At 41.9% G+C, this 18,590-nt stretch overlaps 1 protein-coding gene, 1 non-coding gene and 1 pseudogene across 2 annotated transcripts in view; 1 reads left to right on the forward strand and 2 right to left on the reverse strand.

Moving 5' to 3' along the window:
- Nucleotides 1-11,446: 11,446 nt before the first annotated feature.
- On the reverse strand, nt 11,447-11,563 carry LOC136825060 (5S ribosomal RNA; annotated as a pseudogene).
- Nucleotides 11,564-13,061: 1,498 nt separating this feature from the next.
- LOC136825064 (U6 spliceosomal RNA) lies at nt 13,062-13,167 on the reverse strand. Its single transcript, XR_010849240.1, has one exon. It is a non-coding gene; the product is annotated as a U6 spliceosomal RNA (small nuclear RNA).
- Nucleotides 13,168-16,543: 3,376 nt separating this feature from the next.
- The window catches only part of LOC136856489 (uncharacterized), a 4,096-nt gene continuing 2,049 nt past the window's right edge, over nt 16,544-18,590 (forward strand). Inside the window, exons 1-2 of the mRNA XM_067134352.1 lie at nt 16,544-17,118; nt 18,586-18,590. The exon at nt 18,586-18,590 is cut by the window's right edge and continues 386 nt beyond it. Coding sequence (XP_066990453.1) covers nt 16,544-17,118; nt 18,586-18,590 — 580 coding nt within the window. The remainder of the gene's footprint in view (nt 17,119-18,585) is intronic.

Raw genomic sequence — 18,590 nt, forward strand, 5'->3', positions numbered from 1 at the left:
GAAAACAGCATCCCATGAATTAGGGGTAACATTAGTATATGTACACACCTACCATAAATGCGCTATTAAAGAAAACCAGACGTCAAGTGCCGCAGTAGTAGCGCTAGAGAGGAAACACCCGGGAATAAGAATTCAGGCAACATCGAGCAACAGAGGACTTTTCACAATTACACCTCAAACAAAGGAAGCCGTTGAGATCCTGCAGAAAAGACACAGAAGGGCATCATTTGTAGATACCCAATAACCCATAAAGGAACTCCCCTACATCCAGGAAGCAGTAAGATGCACAAACAAGGCAGGAGACCTAACAAGGAAAGTTCTCTCAGTCTTCAAAGGGAACAGACCGGACGAAGTAGTCATCCCAACATGGGGAAAATTTCCGACGGAAGCCTTCACACCTGAACCCCTAAGAGGCTTCAGATGCCAGCTTTTTGGACACCACCAGAGACAGTGCATCACACAACATGTAGTTTGTGGTGTCCACAGTTCTAGACACGAAACCACCATTTGCATACAGAAACAGAACAACAAGGAAAAACAACACCCAAATGCCCCAACTGCAGACAAAGACATCATGCACGGTAAAAAGGATGCACGACACAGCTTCAAATAATTTGGAAAATGAAGGGAGTGCTCCCTCAGACACAACAACACCAGCAACAACTACCCCACTGACAACCACACCAGCAACAACTATGCCACCAATAACCACACCAGCAACAACTACCCCTCTGGCAAACACACCACCAACAACTACCTCACCAACAACCCCAACATCAAACCTCTCCCATAAGACCTCCACAGCAGCACACACACAACAGATGCAACAACCCCAACAACAAACTGCACCCACACACTAGCCTAGGCAACACAGACAACAACACAAAACTCTACCACCACCACCCCCCATAAACAAACAAGACCCCACACTCCAAGACACATGCGTTGACACACAGACTCCATCCACAAATCCCATTTCTTTCTCTGCCTACAACACCCCAGTCACAAAAACACCTTTACTTCCAAATCCCACTCCTTTCTCCACCATCAACACCCCAGCCAGAAAATCACCCCTACTTACCCTCCCACCCACCCCTACCACTGCACCTTCATCCTCACATCCTACTAACAGCATTTGCACCAGCTCCCTGGAGTCCCCCTCCAAAAGAAATGCAGTCTCCTACACCCATGAGGAATTTAGACGAGAGGTAGCCAGGGTTGTGGAAGTAATAATAGCAGAACTCTACCCAGGACACGACTACACAGCAACACTAGGGAAAGCAGTTGCAGCCCGGTTATAAACTAAAATGGCTGAACACAATCTAAAACACAGACAACCAAAACTGCAGGAATACACTACAACAATCTCAGAATCCTTCAATGGAACATAAACAGTGCCAACACAAAATATGCCCTCCTGCAATCACAAGTGCTATCAGAAGGGCATGATGTCATCCTCCTACAAGAGACCCTAGTAAGAGAAACCGCCAAATTCACATTCCAGGGATATACAGTGTACAAAACCCCACACACAAATGAAAACAGAGGGTTAATCACGCTTATCAAAGCAACAATTCCCTCCGAACAAACAGGAAATATAGACTGTGGTCAAGGGATAGAAACGCTAAGTGTCCTTACAAGACTAGCAAATACCTCCCTAATTGTGCACAACATATACAAAGGTCATAACAAAACCTTCGAAGGAGAAAACCTTTTCAGTGCAGCCACAAGCGAAAACACCTTCTTCGCGGGAGATTTTAATGCCCATCACCCGTGCCTACACTCACAGCAACATACAAATGCAGCAGGCAGACACATAAATCTGCTAATGGAAGAATTTCCTGAAGTCAAGCTGCTAAACAATATTAATGAAGCAACACACCTCCAATGAGGAAGGCTAGACCTAAGCTTCATATCCAAAAATCTACAGGGAAACTGCACATGGAAATTACACCCAATGTTTGCCAGCGATCATGTTGCAACAGAAACTAACATAAGGATAACAAAAATACCTCCACCACCACCTCCTCCAGCAGGTTGGAGACCAGATCTGGCCAACTGGTCAGTGTTTGAAAACCATATGACCAGTTGGGCAACACAGTACATAAGAGACCCGGCCCAAAACATGAACCAACTGCAAGAGGACTTTGAGAAGAGCCTACACAGTGCAGCAAATGCTTCCATGCCAAAGAGAACCTTTGGTACAAACAAAACCCCCCACAAAGACAGCTGGTACTACAACTCAAGAATAAAGGAAATGAATTCGAGAGTTAACAGAACAAGGAAACTCTTCAGGAAACAACCCACAGATGAACTACATGCTGTCTTAAGGGATGTCATGAATCATGCAACCCAAACAGCCAGAGAAGTAAAGCGGGAAACCTGACTGACGTGGTGCTCACAGACGACCCGTCTAACCCCCAATAGCGAAAATATGGTGGTGGTTCAACAAGGTATCAGGAAAGACCAGACCACCACAAGCACATCATCCCAACCCACAGGCAGAAGCGAACAGACTTGCGCAACATTTTGCTGACAGGACCAAAACGGCACATCTGCCACCTGCCACAAGGGAAAGGCAGGTGACATTAGATCCAGGGAGATGGCTAGTTATCAACACAGTGTGCAATGAGCCTGACGTCACTGACACCCCATTCACAATGAATGAGCTGAACAAAGCCCTCCAAAAAGGAAAAAACACAGCTCCAGGATCAGACATGATCACATACAGCATGCTGAAAAATATGGGCACAGCAGCCAAGGAAGTACATCTGCACATAATCAACAGAACATACACTGAGCAAGTCAGACCCACACAATGGAATCAACAAAACACGCAACCAATTCCCAAACCCAAGGAACCAAACTCCTACAGGCCCATTTCTCTCATCAGCTGCACAGAAAAGACTGCAGAGAGAATGGTACTAAACAGACTTGTATGGAAAAACAGGACCACTACATCATCGCCTATATGGTTACAAAGAAGGAATAGGCACACAAGAATGCCTAGCAGATGTAATGGCAACAATAAACAACAGAAAATCCATTGTAGTCTTTCTCTCGATTTAGAAAAAGCCTACGAACTAGCCAGTGCCACCGTCATCCTTGCTACCTTGGTGGACAAAAGAGTTAAGGGTAACCTGTTAGCATGGGTCAAAGGATACATGCAAAACAGACAAGCCAGAGTCACCTTCAAGGTGCAAGCTCAGATTTTCTCAACTTAGAAAATGGAACACCACAGGAGGAATACTTAGTCCCTTCCTCTTCAATGTACTAATGGAAAATGTAGCCACAATCACCCTACCAGAGGGAGTGGAAATTTTCATATATGCAGACGATGTGTGCTTAGTGAGCACACACAGGTACAGATCCTACCAAAATATGCAAAATGCAATAACACAAATTGAAAATAGCTGTACAGATCTTGGTCTAAAAATCAATACAGCAAAAACCAAAGCAATGGCAATTAAACATGACCTAAACCCAAATGAAATACAACTCATGGGTGAACCCATCGAATGGGTAGAAAACTTTGTGTACCTAGGAGTAAATATCAACAAACAACTCTCTCCACGCAAAGAAATAGAAATACTTAAGCAAAAAATCAAATGCAGGCAAAATGTCATGAGAAGAATCACCTCTCTAAAACAAGGAGCAGTATACCATGCCCTCAGAACCTTCTACATACAGAAATAAGGTCAACTGTGGAGTACGCAGCACCTGTCCTTACTCGCCTCACAAACACAGAACAAAAAAGCCTTTTAGGTAATGCAGAACAATGCCCTAAGACTCATCACAGGTGCACCCATTTGGGCTAACTTGTGTGTTTTGAGAAACGAGACAAATTTACAGTCTCAAGCTTACAGAATATATCAGAGAAATGTATCCATACTGCTAAAAACCTTGAAATGTAACAGGAACTTCCCACTCAAAAGAGAATTCAAGGAAAACATTGAGCTTCACGAGGAACTAGACCCCCCCCAAGACATATGCTGGTGACCTCTAGCAGCTTTAAGGAGAGTAGTCATGCAATATCACGCTGCCGCAATCAAGGAAGACACGCCAATCACAGAGTACAAGGAACAAGCACCCTGGGAGCCTGAACTTTTCAAAATAAACTTTACGGTCCTGCAAGCAAAGAAACATGCACTGCTCAACAGCTAAGGCTTGCAGCCCAAGAGGCAATCAGGAAAACTGCAGCCACAAGTGAATATTTTATGGATGGATCAGTAGATCTCAGCATCCCAGCAGCAGCAGCTGGGGTCCACTCAACAACCCTCAGTGGATGACAGAGGCTCTCTGACAATGCCTCCACTCTACAAACTGAACTAACTGCCATTGCAAAAGCTCAGGAAGACTCTCAGCACAGGTAAGGAAACACAACAATTCATAGACTTGAAAGGAGAAATACAAGCTATAACAAAAGAAAAAGCAAAAGAAAACATCAGACTTCTATTGAGCATATGGGAAATCACAAGCCTCCATCAAAACTGGAACAGGCAAATAACACTAAACTGGATTCCGAGCCATGTGAGAATCCAAGGAAATGAAGAAGCAGATTCTTTAGCAAAGAGTGGGTTGCTACACAGCAACATTAGCATCAAAATCACCCCCTCCCTCACACAACTGAAAAACAAAGCAGTAGCACACTGCCAACTGCAGGAAGAAAGCAAAGTCAGAAGAGCTGTTTTCAGTGGCTCGAAAACCGCCAAACGGTACATAGACACCACAAACCTAAAACAACACAATATAACCAAAGACATTTCACGGGCCCTAGCAGTCACAATCCATCGGCTAAGGCTATGATACCAATGCACATGGCAAAGAATAGGAGACAACCCCCAACCATGCAAGCACTGTGAAACAATCCCTGAAGAACCCCTGGAACACTGCCTTCTTGCCTGTACAGAGACAGAACAGTTAAGAACAAGATATGGAGGAAATGAAAGAACAGCTACCCAAATAACAAAGCACATACTGACAAACATTCATGAATTTGCAGGCTTCCTATGCTCCTACCCACCACCACCACGGTAACTCTACGGAATCCTTACCTTTACCTAGCCGCTCTCCTTCCCAACCAATCACCTTAAAACAGACACTTTAAACCAGACAACAAATCAGAAACCATTCCATCTCATCTCTAAATGCTACAACAAAGGCTGACTCTTTAGAAATCACTCTCTCCCCTATCAAAATCACCTTTTATCCACCACAATCAACACCTAACACATGCAAAAAAACACACACACACAAGAAATAGGACTGGACAAGGAATATGGATTTAGATCATCACAAGCTAGCATACTAGCTACCTGTGCCTACTACTCAAATTCTTCTTTTCCCCATCTGTTGGCCTCTCCCACTAGCCAACACTCACTGCTATCATACTTTTGTCCTCAGCTGATGGGTACCTTAGGGTTCAAAGAGGTTGCAACCTTGCCTGTTAAATCTTCTCACTTCAAAATCACCCTCACCAACATCACTTTCATGCATCATAATAAAGTTTTCATGTAACCTAACCATCTCACAGACTCATCAACATAAAGCTACGGGTTGCTCTAGGAGCAAGAGCCCGTGCTGGCACAAGGCCAGCTAAATCTGAAACAACAACACCTCCAGAATGTACACTTCGAAGAGGTCACGACGAGTGATGGAACAGCTGTGGTGTTGTGTTTATAGTAAATGGAACAGAGTTAATCTTTTTTCCCTCCACCAACTGAAATGGAAGAATGTAGAAGATTCAGAAAATATTGTCAAATTAATAACAAGTTGATCAACAATCAAAAAGCCATAGAATTCAACAAAACTTGCATATATACATATATAAATACATGTATATACATATACATATATATACACATAGCCTATGAATACTGATTTCTCCGGAAAAACAAGAACAGGAGTTAAAGCAAATAAGAATCTGACCAATTCCTTTGAGCAACAACCAAATAACTGAACCACCTCTTAAAAGGGTTGATAAATATTTGCATGAAAACATAAACTATGATATTTAATACATTTAATGAATGTTTGTTGTACAATATATATATATATATATATATATATATATATATATATATATATATATATATATATATATATATATATATATATATATATATATATATATCATAAACAAACATTCATTAAATGTTTTATTTTGTAGTGTAGTCGTATCGTAGTTTGTTTATGTTTTCATGCAAATATCTATCAACCCTTTTAAGAGGTGGTTCAGTTATTTGGTTGTTGCTCAAAGGAATTGGTCAGATTCTTATTTGCTTTAACTCCTGTTCTTGTTTTTCCGGAGAAATCAGTTCTCACCCGACTCCTGCGTGGGTCCTACTTTTTTTTCCGTCCTCTGACCAAGGGTACTGAGTTTTGGGGTAACAGTAATATTTATTTTTAGAGTGAAGTTTTCCCGATCTTTTGCTGATAATTTTATGTGTACTGGATTTTGGGTATTGTTTGTATTGAGTAATGATTACTGTTTGTTTGTGAAATGTATTATCAATGGGACCCTGTGTCTTTTAATAACCATCTTTTGTAGCAAATCCATACTAAGAATCAGCTAGGAAGCTGACCTTATAAAAGTTACGTCAAACCGAGTTGGGTTTGTTACCAGTGGGGGGCCTGTCCAGTATTCTCTTAACTGTTTATTGTTGACTCATTGCCTGATAGCTTGGAACCTCTTCTTTCTCAAATCGTTGCTTGTTTGTGCACTGGTATTGCTCATGAGAACTCGCATATGACATTGCCGTCATACCCTATAAAATATCATTTGGTTATATCCTAATCATCACTTTAAAACCTACGATCCTCTTAATTCATTTTTTGTCAGTATTATCTCTCAAGTTTTGAAAGCCGAATTGCTCTTGTCTAATGGTAATTTGTTGGAGGACCAATATTTTTTCAGACTCGGTAAATATTGGTAAACATGCCTTTCGATGTGCACAAATTTACAGGTAACCCCTCCCTGGATTTAATCACCAATAGTTCTCCTAGAAAAGATGACTGGATATATCTTGCTAGACATTATCACGTGCAGATTAAGTTCTGGAATGACCAAAAATGAAATTAAGACAAACGTTATCCATGATCTTGTGCTTAATAGCGTTTTGCCCGAGGATGCTCTTGATTTATGCAAGTCTGATGCAGAAAAGTGTCTAAGTATGCCGTTTCAAAATCTGGAGGCTACTAGTAAGCAAATATTGGAAATGGATGCTGCTCAAGAGCGAGAGTTTCAGATTGAGAAACTTAGGTTAGAGAAGGAGAAGCTTGCTCTTGAAAAGGAGAAATTGGGCAAAGAGCTTGAACTCGCTAAGCTGAAGAGCCAGCAGCCTCTGCCCAACCTTTCGTTGGAACCCCTTCCTTTTGATGTGGCTAAGGTAAGTAGGTTAGTACCGAAGTTTGAAGAGTCGGATCCTGAGGTTTTCTTTAGACAATTTGAGAAGAAGGCAACTACTTTAGCTTGGCCTAGAGAATTTTGGACTATATTAATACAGACGCTATTGATTGGAAAGGGGGCACTTGTTTATGCTAATCTTGCAGTAGAGGAATCAAAAGACTATGAACTGGTGAAAACGACTATTATGGCAGCTTATGAATTAACTGTTGAAGGCTATCGTCAGCAATTCCGAAAACTACAAAAACTCTCTGGTAAGACTTATGTTGAATTTGCAAACAAGAAATTTAGAGCTTCCAGGAAATGGTTAGGGTCATGTTCAATATATGATTTTGATTCTTTGTGTAACCTTACAGTTATGGAAGAATTTAAAAGGTGTATACTCGTACCTGTTAAGTTATATTTGGAAGATCGGGAAATTACTTTACTTAAAAAAGCTGCCATTGCAGCGGATTCTTATTCTCTATTTCATAAAGCTCAGAACAAGTCGGTTGGTGGAAGAAATTTTAATGTAAAGTCTGTCCTTGTCAGTTCCCCTGGGGCTCAGAATGGTGATGTTAGCAAGCTGTCTCAGTGTCTGGTCAGAGTAACAAATCTGATATTCTTGTTCTTATTGTAAGAAGATAGGTCACAGTATTTCTGAATGCTGGTCTAAAAGCTGTAAAAAGTTGAAGAATTTTAAACCCTTAAGAGGTCAGGATAACAATGATATGGCTCAGCCCCATCTGAATTTAAAAATTCAGCCACGTACACAACCTAAATATATTTTGAGAAATCAGTGGTAAGGACGAAATGTCTGCAGTTAAAGACGAAAAGGATCCGTTTAAAGGATTTAAATTTACTGGTAAGGTTTCCTTAATAGACTGTGATGATTCAATAAACGTAAATATTCTCCGTGATGCAGGGTCAGCTCAAAGTATCCTGGTAGGTAGCTGTCTTCCGGGTGCACAGTGGGCCAGGAGGTGGACAAAAACAAAAATATTATTGTTTAGTTTTATCAAAATTACATGAAAAATGATATTTTAATGATAAAATAAAGTTTGTTCATACTTACCTGGCAGATATATATATAGCTGTATTCTCCAAGTCCGACAGAATTTCAAAACTCGCGGCACACGAGTGGCCGGGGCAGGTGGTTAGTACCCATTCCGCCGCTGGGAGGCGGGTATCAGGAACCATTCCCATTTTCTATTCAGATTTTCTAACGCCACTGACTCCTGAGGGGAGGAGGGAGGGCAATATGAATATATATATCTGCCAGGTAAGTATGAACAAACTTTATTTTATCATTAAAATATCATTTTTTTCATGAGACTTACCTGCCAGATATATATATAGCTGAATACCACCTTTGGAGGGGGGTAGACACAGCCAAGAATTAGGGAAAAAACCAATTATTGGTAAAATTATTTTGGTTCCTTATCTGATAGCGTAGCTGACTGAGTGGTTACTGTCACTCTAGTCTGCTTCTGCTTTACTAGAGACCCCAGCGAGGTAGTGACCTATATAGCTGGCGACTTCTAGATGATCTGTCAACGGGGCGTGACCACAATGTGACTAGATCATAGACCATACAAAGAGGACAAAAGAGCATTACTAACCACCTAACCAACACCTAAAGCGTTAGTTTGCAAAGGATTGGGAAGACTGCCTCCAGTAGTCGACCCAACAACCATAAAAACACAATTAAAAAGGGGATAGGATCAGAGTTACCCCTGTCCCCAAGGTTGCTGAAGCAGCAATGTATGGTCCCAGCGAAAAGCAATTTTCGTATGCTACCTAAACATCTTGCCAAGAGTGTGAGGCAAACACCGAATTGACTTCGCCAAAATGTGGCACTAAGAATGTCACTGAGTACCATATTTTTCTTGAACGCCATGGAGGTAGCAACTGCCCTCACCTCGTGAGCGTTAACTCTCAACAACTTGAAGTTGGAGTCGTCACAACTAGAGTGTGCGTCCTTAATGACGTCCCTAATGAAGAGTGCCAGTGCATTCTTCGACATAGGTTTAACTGGTTGCCTCACAGAACACCATAAAATATCCAAGGGACCACGAGTGTCCTGTGTGCTTTTAAGGTAGTACTTGAGAGCTCTAACTGGACATAGAACTCCCTCAGGTTCCTGTCCAATAAGGTCTGCTAAACCTTTAATTTCAAAGTGTCTAGGCCAAGGGTTAGAAGACCTATCATTCTTAGCCAAGAACTTAGGGCTTAAAGAATAGACAGCATTGTGTTCCTTGAAGCCCACATGACGGCCCTCGAACTTCCCACTCTCTTCGCCGCCAGAGCCGCGAGGAATGCCGTTTTCGAGTAACATCCTTAAGAGATGCAGAGTGGAGAGGCTCAAAAGGACTAAACATCAAAACTTGAGCATTACGTCCAAGTTCCAAGCAGGGGAATTAGCTGAGGAACCTTGGACGTCTTGAAAGAGCTCGTAAGATCGTGGAGGTCCTTATTGTCAGACAAATCTAATCCTCTGTGTCTGAATACAATCGAAAGCATGCTCCGATAACACTTGATAGTCGGAACTGCTATATCGAGTTTTTCTCTTAAGTAAAGGAGAAAATCCGCAACCTGGCTCACAGTGATAGAGGAAGAGGAAAAGTCCTTCTTTCTACACCAACCTTTGAAGGTTGCTCACTTGCCAGATATATCCTTTAGATGAAGAACTTCTGGCTCTAGCGATGGCCCGTGCCACCTGGCCAGAAAAAACCCCTTCGCTCTGACCAAGTTTCTCGATAGTCTGAAAGCAGTCAGGTTCAGAGCGGGGAGATTCAAAGATATCTCGTGAAGTGGGTATGTATGAGCAGGTCTGCTCTCATAGGAAGGGTCCTCGGAACGTCTACCAACCAGAAGAGAAACCCGAGAACCAGTGGTTCAAGGCCAAAACGTGGGGATGAGAGTCATCCTCGTCCCTTGTGAGGCCGCGAACTTGCGTATGACTCTCCCAGAATTTAGAACGGGAAAAAGGCGTAAACATCTATTCCCGTCCAATCCCAGGGAAGAGCAACTATCGCAACTGCCCCAGGGTCGAGTACAGATGAGCTTTATAGAGGAGCCTCGCTGTTCTTGAGGTCGTGAAAATATCCACAAGATGGCGACCCCAAAATTTCCAAAAATCTTGGCAAACCTCCTGATGAAGGGTCCATTCCTTCGGCAGGAGTTGATGGCGCCAACAGAGCAGGTCTGCTCGAACATTTTCGACCCCTGCAACAAAACTTGTGAGAATCGAAATGTTGCGAGCATAGGCTCAAAGAATAGTCTCTCTTGCAAGGCTGAACAGGGAACAAGTAGTATTGTCCGAGTTTGCTAGAACTACACGATTGCAAACTTGGACCTCGAAGAATTGGAGAGCTAAAAGATAGCCGCCAAATCTTTGAAGTCGATGTGCCAGGACACCTGTTCCTCTCTCCGGGTTCCTAACACTTCCTCTCCTCTAGTGTTGCCCCCAACCTGTTGACGACCCGTCGGAAAAACAACACTAGGTTGGGGTTCAGAAGCTTGAGGAGATCCCTTTCTGCAATTTCGTTGGATCGAGCCACCACCACAGATCCTCTTTATATAAGGAAGAATTCTCAATTCCTCTTTCAAGTCTTCCTTTGCTTTGCCAGCTCTCCAACATAAAGAACTGAAGAGGCCTGAGATGCAGACTCCCAGAAAACAAACTTCTCCAGCGAGGAAATGGTCCCCAGCAGACTCATTCCTTCCTACACCTAGCATGTTTCCTTTTCCAAGAAGGCCGAGACTTTTTCGTACATAGAAGTTGCCGTTCTTGCGACGGAGACGCTATAAAAGCTGCTGAATACATCTGAATTCCCAGACACAATGGACAGTGAGGGGATCAGCTGCGACTTCTCCACAGACCAGAAGTCCAGGGACTTCACGAGTTGCAGAGTCAACTGAAGGTCCTCCAGATACCTTCGCTTCGACGACGCTCGAATCAACCAGTCGTCCAAGTAGAGTGAGATCCTGACGTGCGACAGGTGCAACTGCATCGCAACGTTTTCATGAGACGTGTAAACACCCTCGAGCAAAATGTGACGCCAACAGCATCTGGTGTTCCCAGGCGGTCACCCATCCAAGTACTGACCAGACCCAACGTTGCTTAACTTCGCTGATCGGACGAAGCGGTGTTTTCAACGTGGTATGGCTGTTGTGCAGAGTCCAAAGCAGAGAGCCCTGAACTGGTACGTCTAGTCCCCAAGACAACCTGAGATACTTCATCGAACGTGGATGAATTGGGGCATGAAGATAAGTATCTTGGAGATCCAAAGATACCATCCAATCCCCGGGATGAAGGGCTCTAGTATTGACTGCGAGGTCTCCATCTTGAACTTTTCCTTCCGACCAAGTTGTTCGACCTGTTGACGTCCAAGACGGGTCTCCAGCCTACTGAAAGTTTTGGGACTTGAAACAATCTGTAGTAAAATCCCGGGAACACCGAGTCCAAGACCTGTTCCACTGCTCTCCGCTCGAACATCTGTTCGAGCAGGTCAAACAATTTTCTGTTTGACAGGAAGGCAGTTGGGAAACAAAAACAAAGGAGGAGGAGACAGGAAGGGAATCAAGTAACCTCTCTCTAACAGTAGGAGGGACCAAACGTCTGCCCCTCACTCTTTCCAGGCTTGTGCAAAATGAAGCCTGGTTGCAAAGGGAGTCTGGAGATGAAAGGAGTCACTTGCTACCACTCTTGGAAGTGACATTCCTTCGGGAAAAAACTCTCTCGTGGTGCGGGTCTCGTGTTGCTTCCCCATGGAAGCCCCCTTTGTTAGGCAAATATTTAGCTTTCGTTTACTTTTTGTATCATTGAGATCGGTGCAATCGTTATGAAGGAGATGCAGTTTGAATGTCGATAACTTTAGTTTTGAGAAAAACGATATTTTTTGCTTCTCTGTGTATTTATTTGCTTGCTGTTACACAGTTTGATGTTTTATGACATAATGAAAAGCCAAAAAATAGACCTGCAAAGTAATATAACTTCGCTAAATGAAGCTAAATGAAGCGAGTGTCAAAACACGGCTCAGGTTGGGCAGCGCGACGTCTTACTTAGTCAAGCTCTGAGCTGCTACTGACTGACTGCCACTGACTGCCCTGCGGCATTCCTGTCTTTCGCTGATGCGTACTAGGTCCACAGGTTGCCATAGATCGCATTAGATATTATTATTTCATAGCTAAAAGGAAATTACCACCGATATACTGACAATATCATTACATTATACGAAAAATGTAATTTGACTATGATAGGGTTACTGTTTTGTTTATAACTCCTAACTGTGGCGAACTTTTAAATAAAACTTTCTGAGAAGATAGTCAGGATATGTATGATGCCATATATAAAATATCCCAGAAAATTTGATTTCCGATTTTTTTCGTCAAACGCTCCCTTAAGACAAAGACAACTGCGAAGGTGGAGAGAGAGGAGCCGAAGGTTGAAAAGTCTCAGGAAACAGATCCTAAGAAAAAGCCAGAGTCTGATAATCAGAGGAAGAAGAAGACGAAAGAAGTTTCTCTTCATACAAAGGCTGTGACGAAAGAGGATGTTCTTCCGCAGCTGGCGGGTCTTGGAGTGAGTGGTGAAAGTAGTTCCGATTCACCGATACGTAACGGGAACTCCCGCGAACGAAGAAGTCGTCAACTAGAGTACGATAGTAAACATAAAAATGTGGAACGCTTCACGATTAGCGTGTCATCCTTGCGCAGGGGCCATGCTAATCTTCTCTGTATCGTTCCAATTTTAGTATATGTACTGCCGAAGCAAGTACTGGCTAAATTAAGGACATCAGATGTTGAAGCGGGTAGTTGTGCGACGCATGATGAACAACTGGAGCGCGTCAACACAAGACTTGAAGCTATCACGGTGAAGCGAGCGCGGGCGTCATGGCGTGACCGCGAGAGGCTCCATGGCAAGTACTAGAAGAGAGTCACAGGCGTGGCGCGCGGCGTCATGGCTAGGTGCACGCCGGCGTCAAGGTGAGCGCCGCGTGAAGCGTGAGAAGTGCACGAAGAGCAAGACGCGCTCCTGGCGCGAGACAAGAGAAAAGGCCAACACCTCAACTCGGGGAAGACGAATAGGAAGCCACTAAACACTCTCTCTAGACGACAGACGAGAAGCCCCAAAACATCTAGCAGACGAGGAAGACGAAGCAGGAGACGAAGGTGAAAGTCTGTACCTCTTAACAGGCAGATTCGAATCTTGAAAGGTTCATGAGAGCATCCAGCTATTGTTGCAAACCCAACAAAATCTTACGCGTTGGAGAAGCCACTCTCTCAGGAGAAGGGCTGAACCTGAGAGAAGGAAAGGGGCGAGAGACGTATACTTCCTTCCACAGGGGAAGAAGCTCTAGCCCTTACCTTAGCGCGACAGGGGGTCGAGTAGGCGTCATCATTCGAAAAACACTTTATTCTCTTCTGCAGAGGAATATCCACGCAACTTTCGGGGAAGAGTACAAACGTCTAGAGGAAGAGGGCGTGAAGCGTCCTCTCCTCTAAGCTTCTCTTAAGAGGGCGAGAGTCCAACCGAGCTCCAACCCTGAGGCGGGGAGGACGTGTCGGGAGGACGAGAAGCAATCCTTCAGGATGCGTGCCTGAGCACGATCCCTGGCAGCCTGGGTAGCGTCATCAGGACCTGCCGAAGGGACGCCAGATCGGTGGGAAGCCCCGTAACCCTCATGCGGCTTTCGACATGCCCCCTCCCTGGTCCTGGGAGTTCGACAGAGGTCCAGGCCTAGAGGCATTATAGGGCCGATCTGACGCCCCCTCCACAACACTAGGGGCACTAGCACTAACACTATGCGTTTGAATTGCATTCACTTTAGTTTCAAGAGCATGCATTGACTCCACACGAGAGCCAGGGAATTACCTTCTGCAGCAACAAACTACAGGGTTAGTACTAAAATTTACTACAGGGTTACTAGTAGGAGAAAACCCTGACTGTCCATCTAAGGATGCACTCTAGAGGAAGATTTCCTCAGCCTATCACGCTCAATTTAAGCATATAGGCTTCATATTTCTTCCACTCACCCTCAGACAATCCCATACATTCATTACCGATTATCATAGAGCATTGAACACCCTTTACATATCATACATAAAGAGTGAGGAACTATCAAAGTCTTCGATAGCCTCACCTTACATTAACCCAAGCTACAGACTCAATAGCTAGAGGTAAGACATCTTAATTATAAGAAAAGTCAAAAGCAAAATCAAAAACGGTCCACAAAGAGCGTATGCCAAGTCACAGATCCAGTCGAATACCAAAAACAACCAAAATACTTTTTAGTGACAACAAATTTCCAGAAATCCAAATGGCGGAGGAACTGACAACAGGTGTTGACAGTCCGGCGACAGAGAAAATCTGAATAGAAAATGGGAATGGTTCCTGATACCCGCCTCCCAGCGGCGGGAATGGGTACTAACCACCTGCCCGGCCACTGCGTGTGCCGCGAGTTTTGAAATTCTGTCGGACTTCGGAGAATACAGCTATATATATATCTGGCAGGTAAGTCTCATGAACAAAAAGTAAATTAGAATAATTTTTAGAAAGGGAACCGTATACTATATCATTATTTAGGTAGTATGGGATTGGCTGGTGCTATAGTTTTTAGACGTAATTGGCTAACTACATTCTCTCCCAGTATGTAATGATTAGTCTATATCAGATTTGTGCACTTGTAGCATCTGTGATATTAGGTCCATATTTCATTAGTTTATAAAAGATTTTCAACAAGTTTACTACATGTTGTTTATGTGACTAAACAAGGGATTTTGACAAAGGAAAAATCTATTTCTGAGGATGGCCCTGTGTCACCCGGTGAAATATGTGCTGATGGATATTTCACCGGGTGACACAGGGCCTTCCTCAGAAAAGGAATTTTGACAAAGGAAAAATCTATTTCTGAGGGAGGCCGTGTGTCACCCAGTGAAATATCCATCCAGCACATATTTCACCGGCTGACACAGGGACGAGCTCAGAAATATCAAATATTGTGTAGAACGTGCAATTAATCCATGTTATATTGATATATACAAAAGCACTTCAAATATTTTTGCTTTAACAAAAACAAGTATGCAGCAATTTTTTTGCTTGCATTTGCTTCATATATATCTCTTATGGATTTTATTATACTAGAACTTGTGTAGAAAGTGAATATACTTGTTTTCTTTGCACCAATTTGCACTTGGAGCTTTCGTGGGCAATAATAACCGAGGCACTACTTCCCCTATCATGACCGTGCAACGTAACCAACGATTCTGAGTAATGAACGCCATAAGGTGAGAGTTGCCAACGAGTACTTCATCGTCTTAAACATGGTGCTTTCAATGGGTCTGGGGAAATCCCAGCCTAAAAAGTTGGAGGGGGTTGGTTGCTATGAGTTTTGGATTTTAAAACTGTTCGAAAGGTTTGCTTGGGTTGGGGCAGGAAAATATCTAGGACCTGTATATTAGAAAGACATGGAGCCATTTCATAAGGAAATCTTTAGTGCTGCTATTGCAATTTCCACATTTTCATATATCATATGAAGACTTTGTTTTAAGTGTAACGAATGACTGAAATTTTGTAGTCAATGTCTGTTAATTTTCTCAAATACTTTAAAACTAAATGGGTAGCTGTACAAAGGAGCAAGATTTAAGTTTACAAAAAAATATGCTGATTGGTTGAATAACACTGCAAATGAGCAGAAAGAAAGTGCTCATGCCGGTCCCGTCATCCTAATAAGAACTTTGAGATTTCCAGTGAAAAAAAGGGTTTTAGAGAAGCGCAAATCAGAACAGCTACTTCTTACTTTGCCGGGAAGAATGTTTTATGAACTACGTCTAAGATTTTAAAAACAATAGAGTACAAAAATTTAGCTGAACAGCTTTCAAATATACCATTGAAAATAACTTTTGGTGACAAAAATGAATACTGTCCCGAAGAAGCATTGGCTCAGGTAATATTTGGTTGTTCACTAAGTAAGAGATGTTATCAAATCTTAAGGTCTGGAGCTACTGAAAGAAGTATCAAACTTTATCCAGCCTATAATTTAACCTGGGAAGCGAAAGAAGTGTGTTTGCCAACACCTGCTTCTGAATGGAGAATTTCAAATTATAATGCAGAAATAGATTTCCAGGCTTTGACTGATCACAGTTAAATGAATTATGAAAATCTTCGATTTTGAGAAGCTCGAAAACTTAGTGGTTGATAAGTTATCCCTGGAGTGTAGAGTTGGTTTTGATGGAACATCAGGACAAAGTATTGATAAGCAAAGCCTCTTGGCTAATGTTGAAAGAAATCTTGCGGCAGAAAATAGTCTTTATATAACATGCATGGTTCCCCTTGAGCTAAATGTAACTTTATTGAATCGTGAAAACAAGATTGTCATCTGGAAAAATGCAAAACCATCATCATCACTCTTCATTCGACCAATTACATTCAAGTTTTCGAAAGAAACTAGACAAGTGTTAGCAGATGAAGACCAGTTTATAGAAAATTGTATTTCAAACTTACGAACTACTGAAATATCCGATGAATTATTAGTTCACCACAATGTAAGTTTAACCATGATTGATAGAAAAGTGGTAGCAGCACTATCAACAGTTACAAATTCGATGGAGTGTTGTTCTATATGTGGAGCCTCTCCTAAAACCCTAAATAACATCGAAGAAGAGGAAACCCGTCCTTTAAGTCAAGAAGCATTGAAACACGGCTTACCTACCCTTCACGCGTGGATCAGGTGCATGGAATGTTGCCTACATTAATCTTACAAAACTGATATACAGAAATGGCAAGCACGTACTCCTGGAGAAACGAGTCAGTAAATAAGAGGATGGAATTGATTCAAAAAAAGCTTTCATGATGAAGTAGGTTTAATAATTGATATGCCAAAACCAGATCTAATGATGGAAATACTGCTTGCAGGTTTTTCAAAAATGCAGATATTGCATCCGAAATTACTGTCCTTGATCAATCCTTTGTTTATAAACTTTATGTGATTTTATCAACATTGTCACCTGGCCTTGATATCAATGCAGATACATTTGAAAGGTTTTTGCGTGGACACTGCCAAATTTTATGTGCAAAAATATAACTGGTACTACATGCCCCAAAGCTTGTATCTGTTATTAATTCATGGTGCTTCAGTGATAGGCAACTTCAATTACCAATTGGCATATTATCTAAGGAGACACATGAAACAAAGAATAAAGTCTTCCTTCAAGAAGTTTAGGGAATCTTTCACAAGGAAAACATCACGAATAAAGACAAATGAAGATTTAATGGGAAGATTATTTTGTTCACCCAATCCCTTGGTCAGTTCCCTAAGAAGAGTAGACAGACCTGCAGAAACTGAACTACCTGAGGAAAGCAAAAATTTAATCATCCAAAATACTCTTCGATTTGTATTATGTAGTCTTAAGTGAGTTAAAGTTCCTTGTTATTTTAGATTTTTGAAATGAATTAAATGCTTTTATTTCTATTTTCATAATATACTATATTATAATCGTATAACCAAAATGTTATTCTTTACGTTCATTAAAATAAATTATATTGTAAAAAGCTTTAAAATCATAGCATTTGATAGAAATACTCATTTTTATATTTTTATTCTTATCTTTTTTGCATTGAATAAAGGTACCAAATACAATGGTTATATGATATAGTTCTAAAACTATATTTTACCTAATACACAAAAATGGGTAAACATATCACTCATATTATTAAATATTCTTGTAAATACAATACTCTAAAAGCTTATAAATTAAAATGAAAAATAATGATTGGATGTGAAAGCAAAAAATAATTTTGTCCAAAATATTACTGTTCTGGCCCACTGTGGGGTGTTGAGAAATCGTTCACAGGTGAACGAGTCTTGCTGAAGGATTTGTCAGGAAATCCTTGTCTCCCTCTGGCCAAAGTTAACTTGATCAGTAAGTTGATTTCAGGTCCCATGTTGGAGTAATATTTCAGCCATTACTGGTGAAAGATGTACAGTTTTTGTTGGGCAATGATCTTGCTGGTACACTAGCTGTTCCTGACCTGTAGTTGTGGAGAGCCCATTATTGGACGATCCCTCAGCTGATATCGAGAGCGAGTTTCCTGGTTTATTTGCCAGTTGTGCTGTCACTCGCTCACAAAGTAGGAAGGCTTATAAAAATAATGAAGAAAGCAGTTCATCCTCTGAGTATCTTCAATTGCCCTTTAGCAAAG

Source organism: Macrobrachium rosenbergii, chromosome 36, assembly GCF_040412425.1.
Source record: "Macrobrachium rosenbergii isolate ZJJX-2024 chromosome 36, ASM4041242v1, whole genome shotgun sequence".
Lineage (NCBI taxonomy): Eukaryota > Metazoa > Arthropoda > Malacostraca > Decapoda > Palaemonidae > Macrobrachium > Macrobrachium rosenbergii.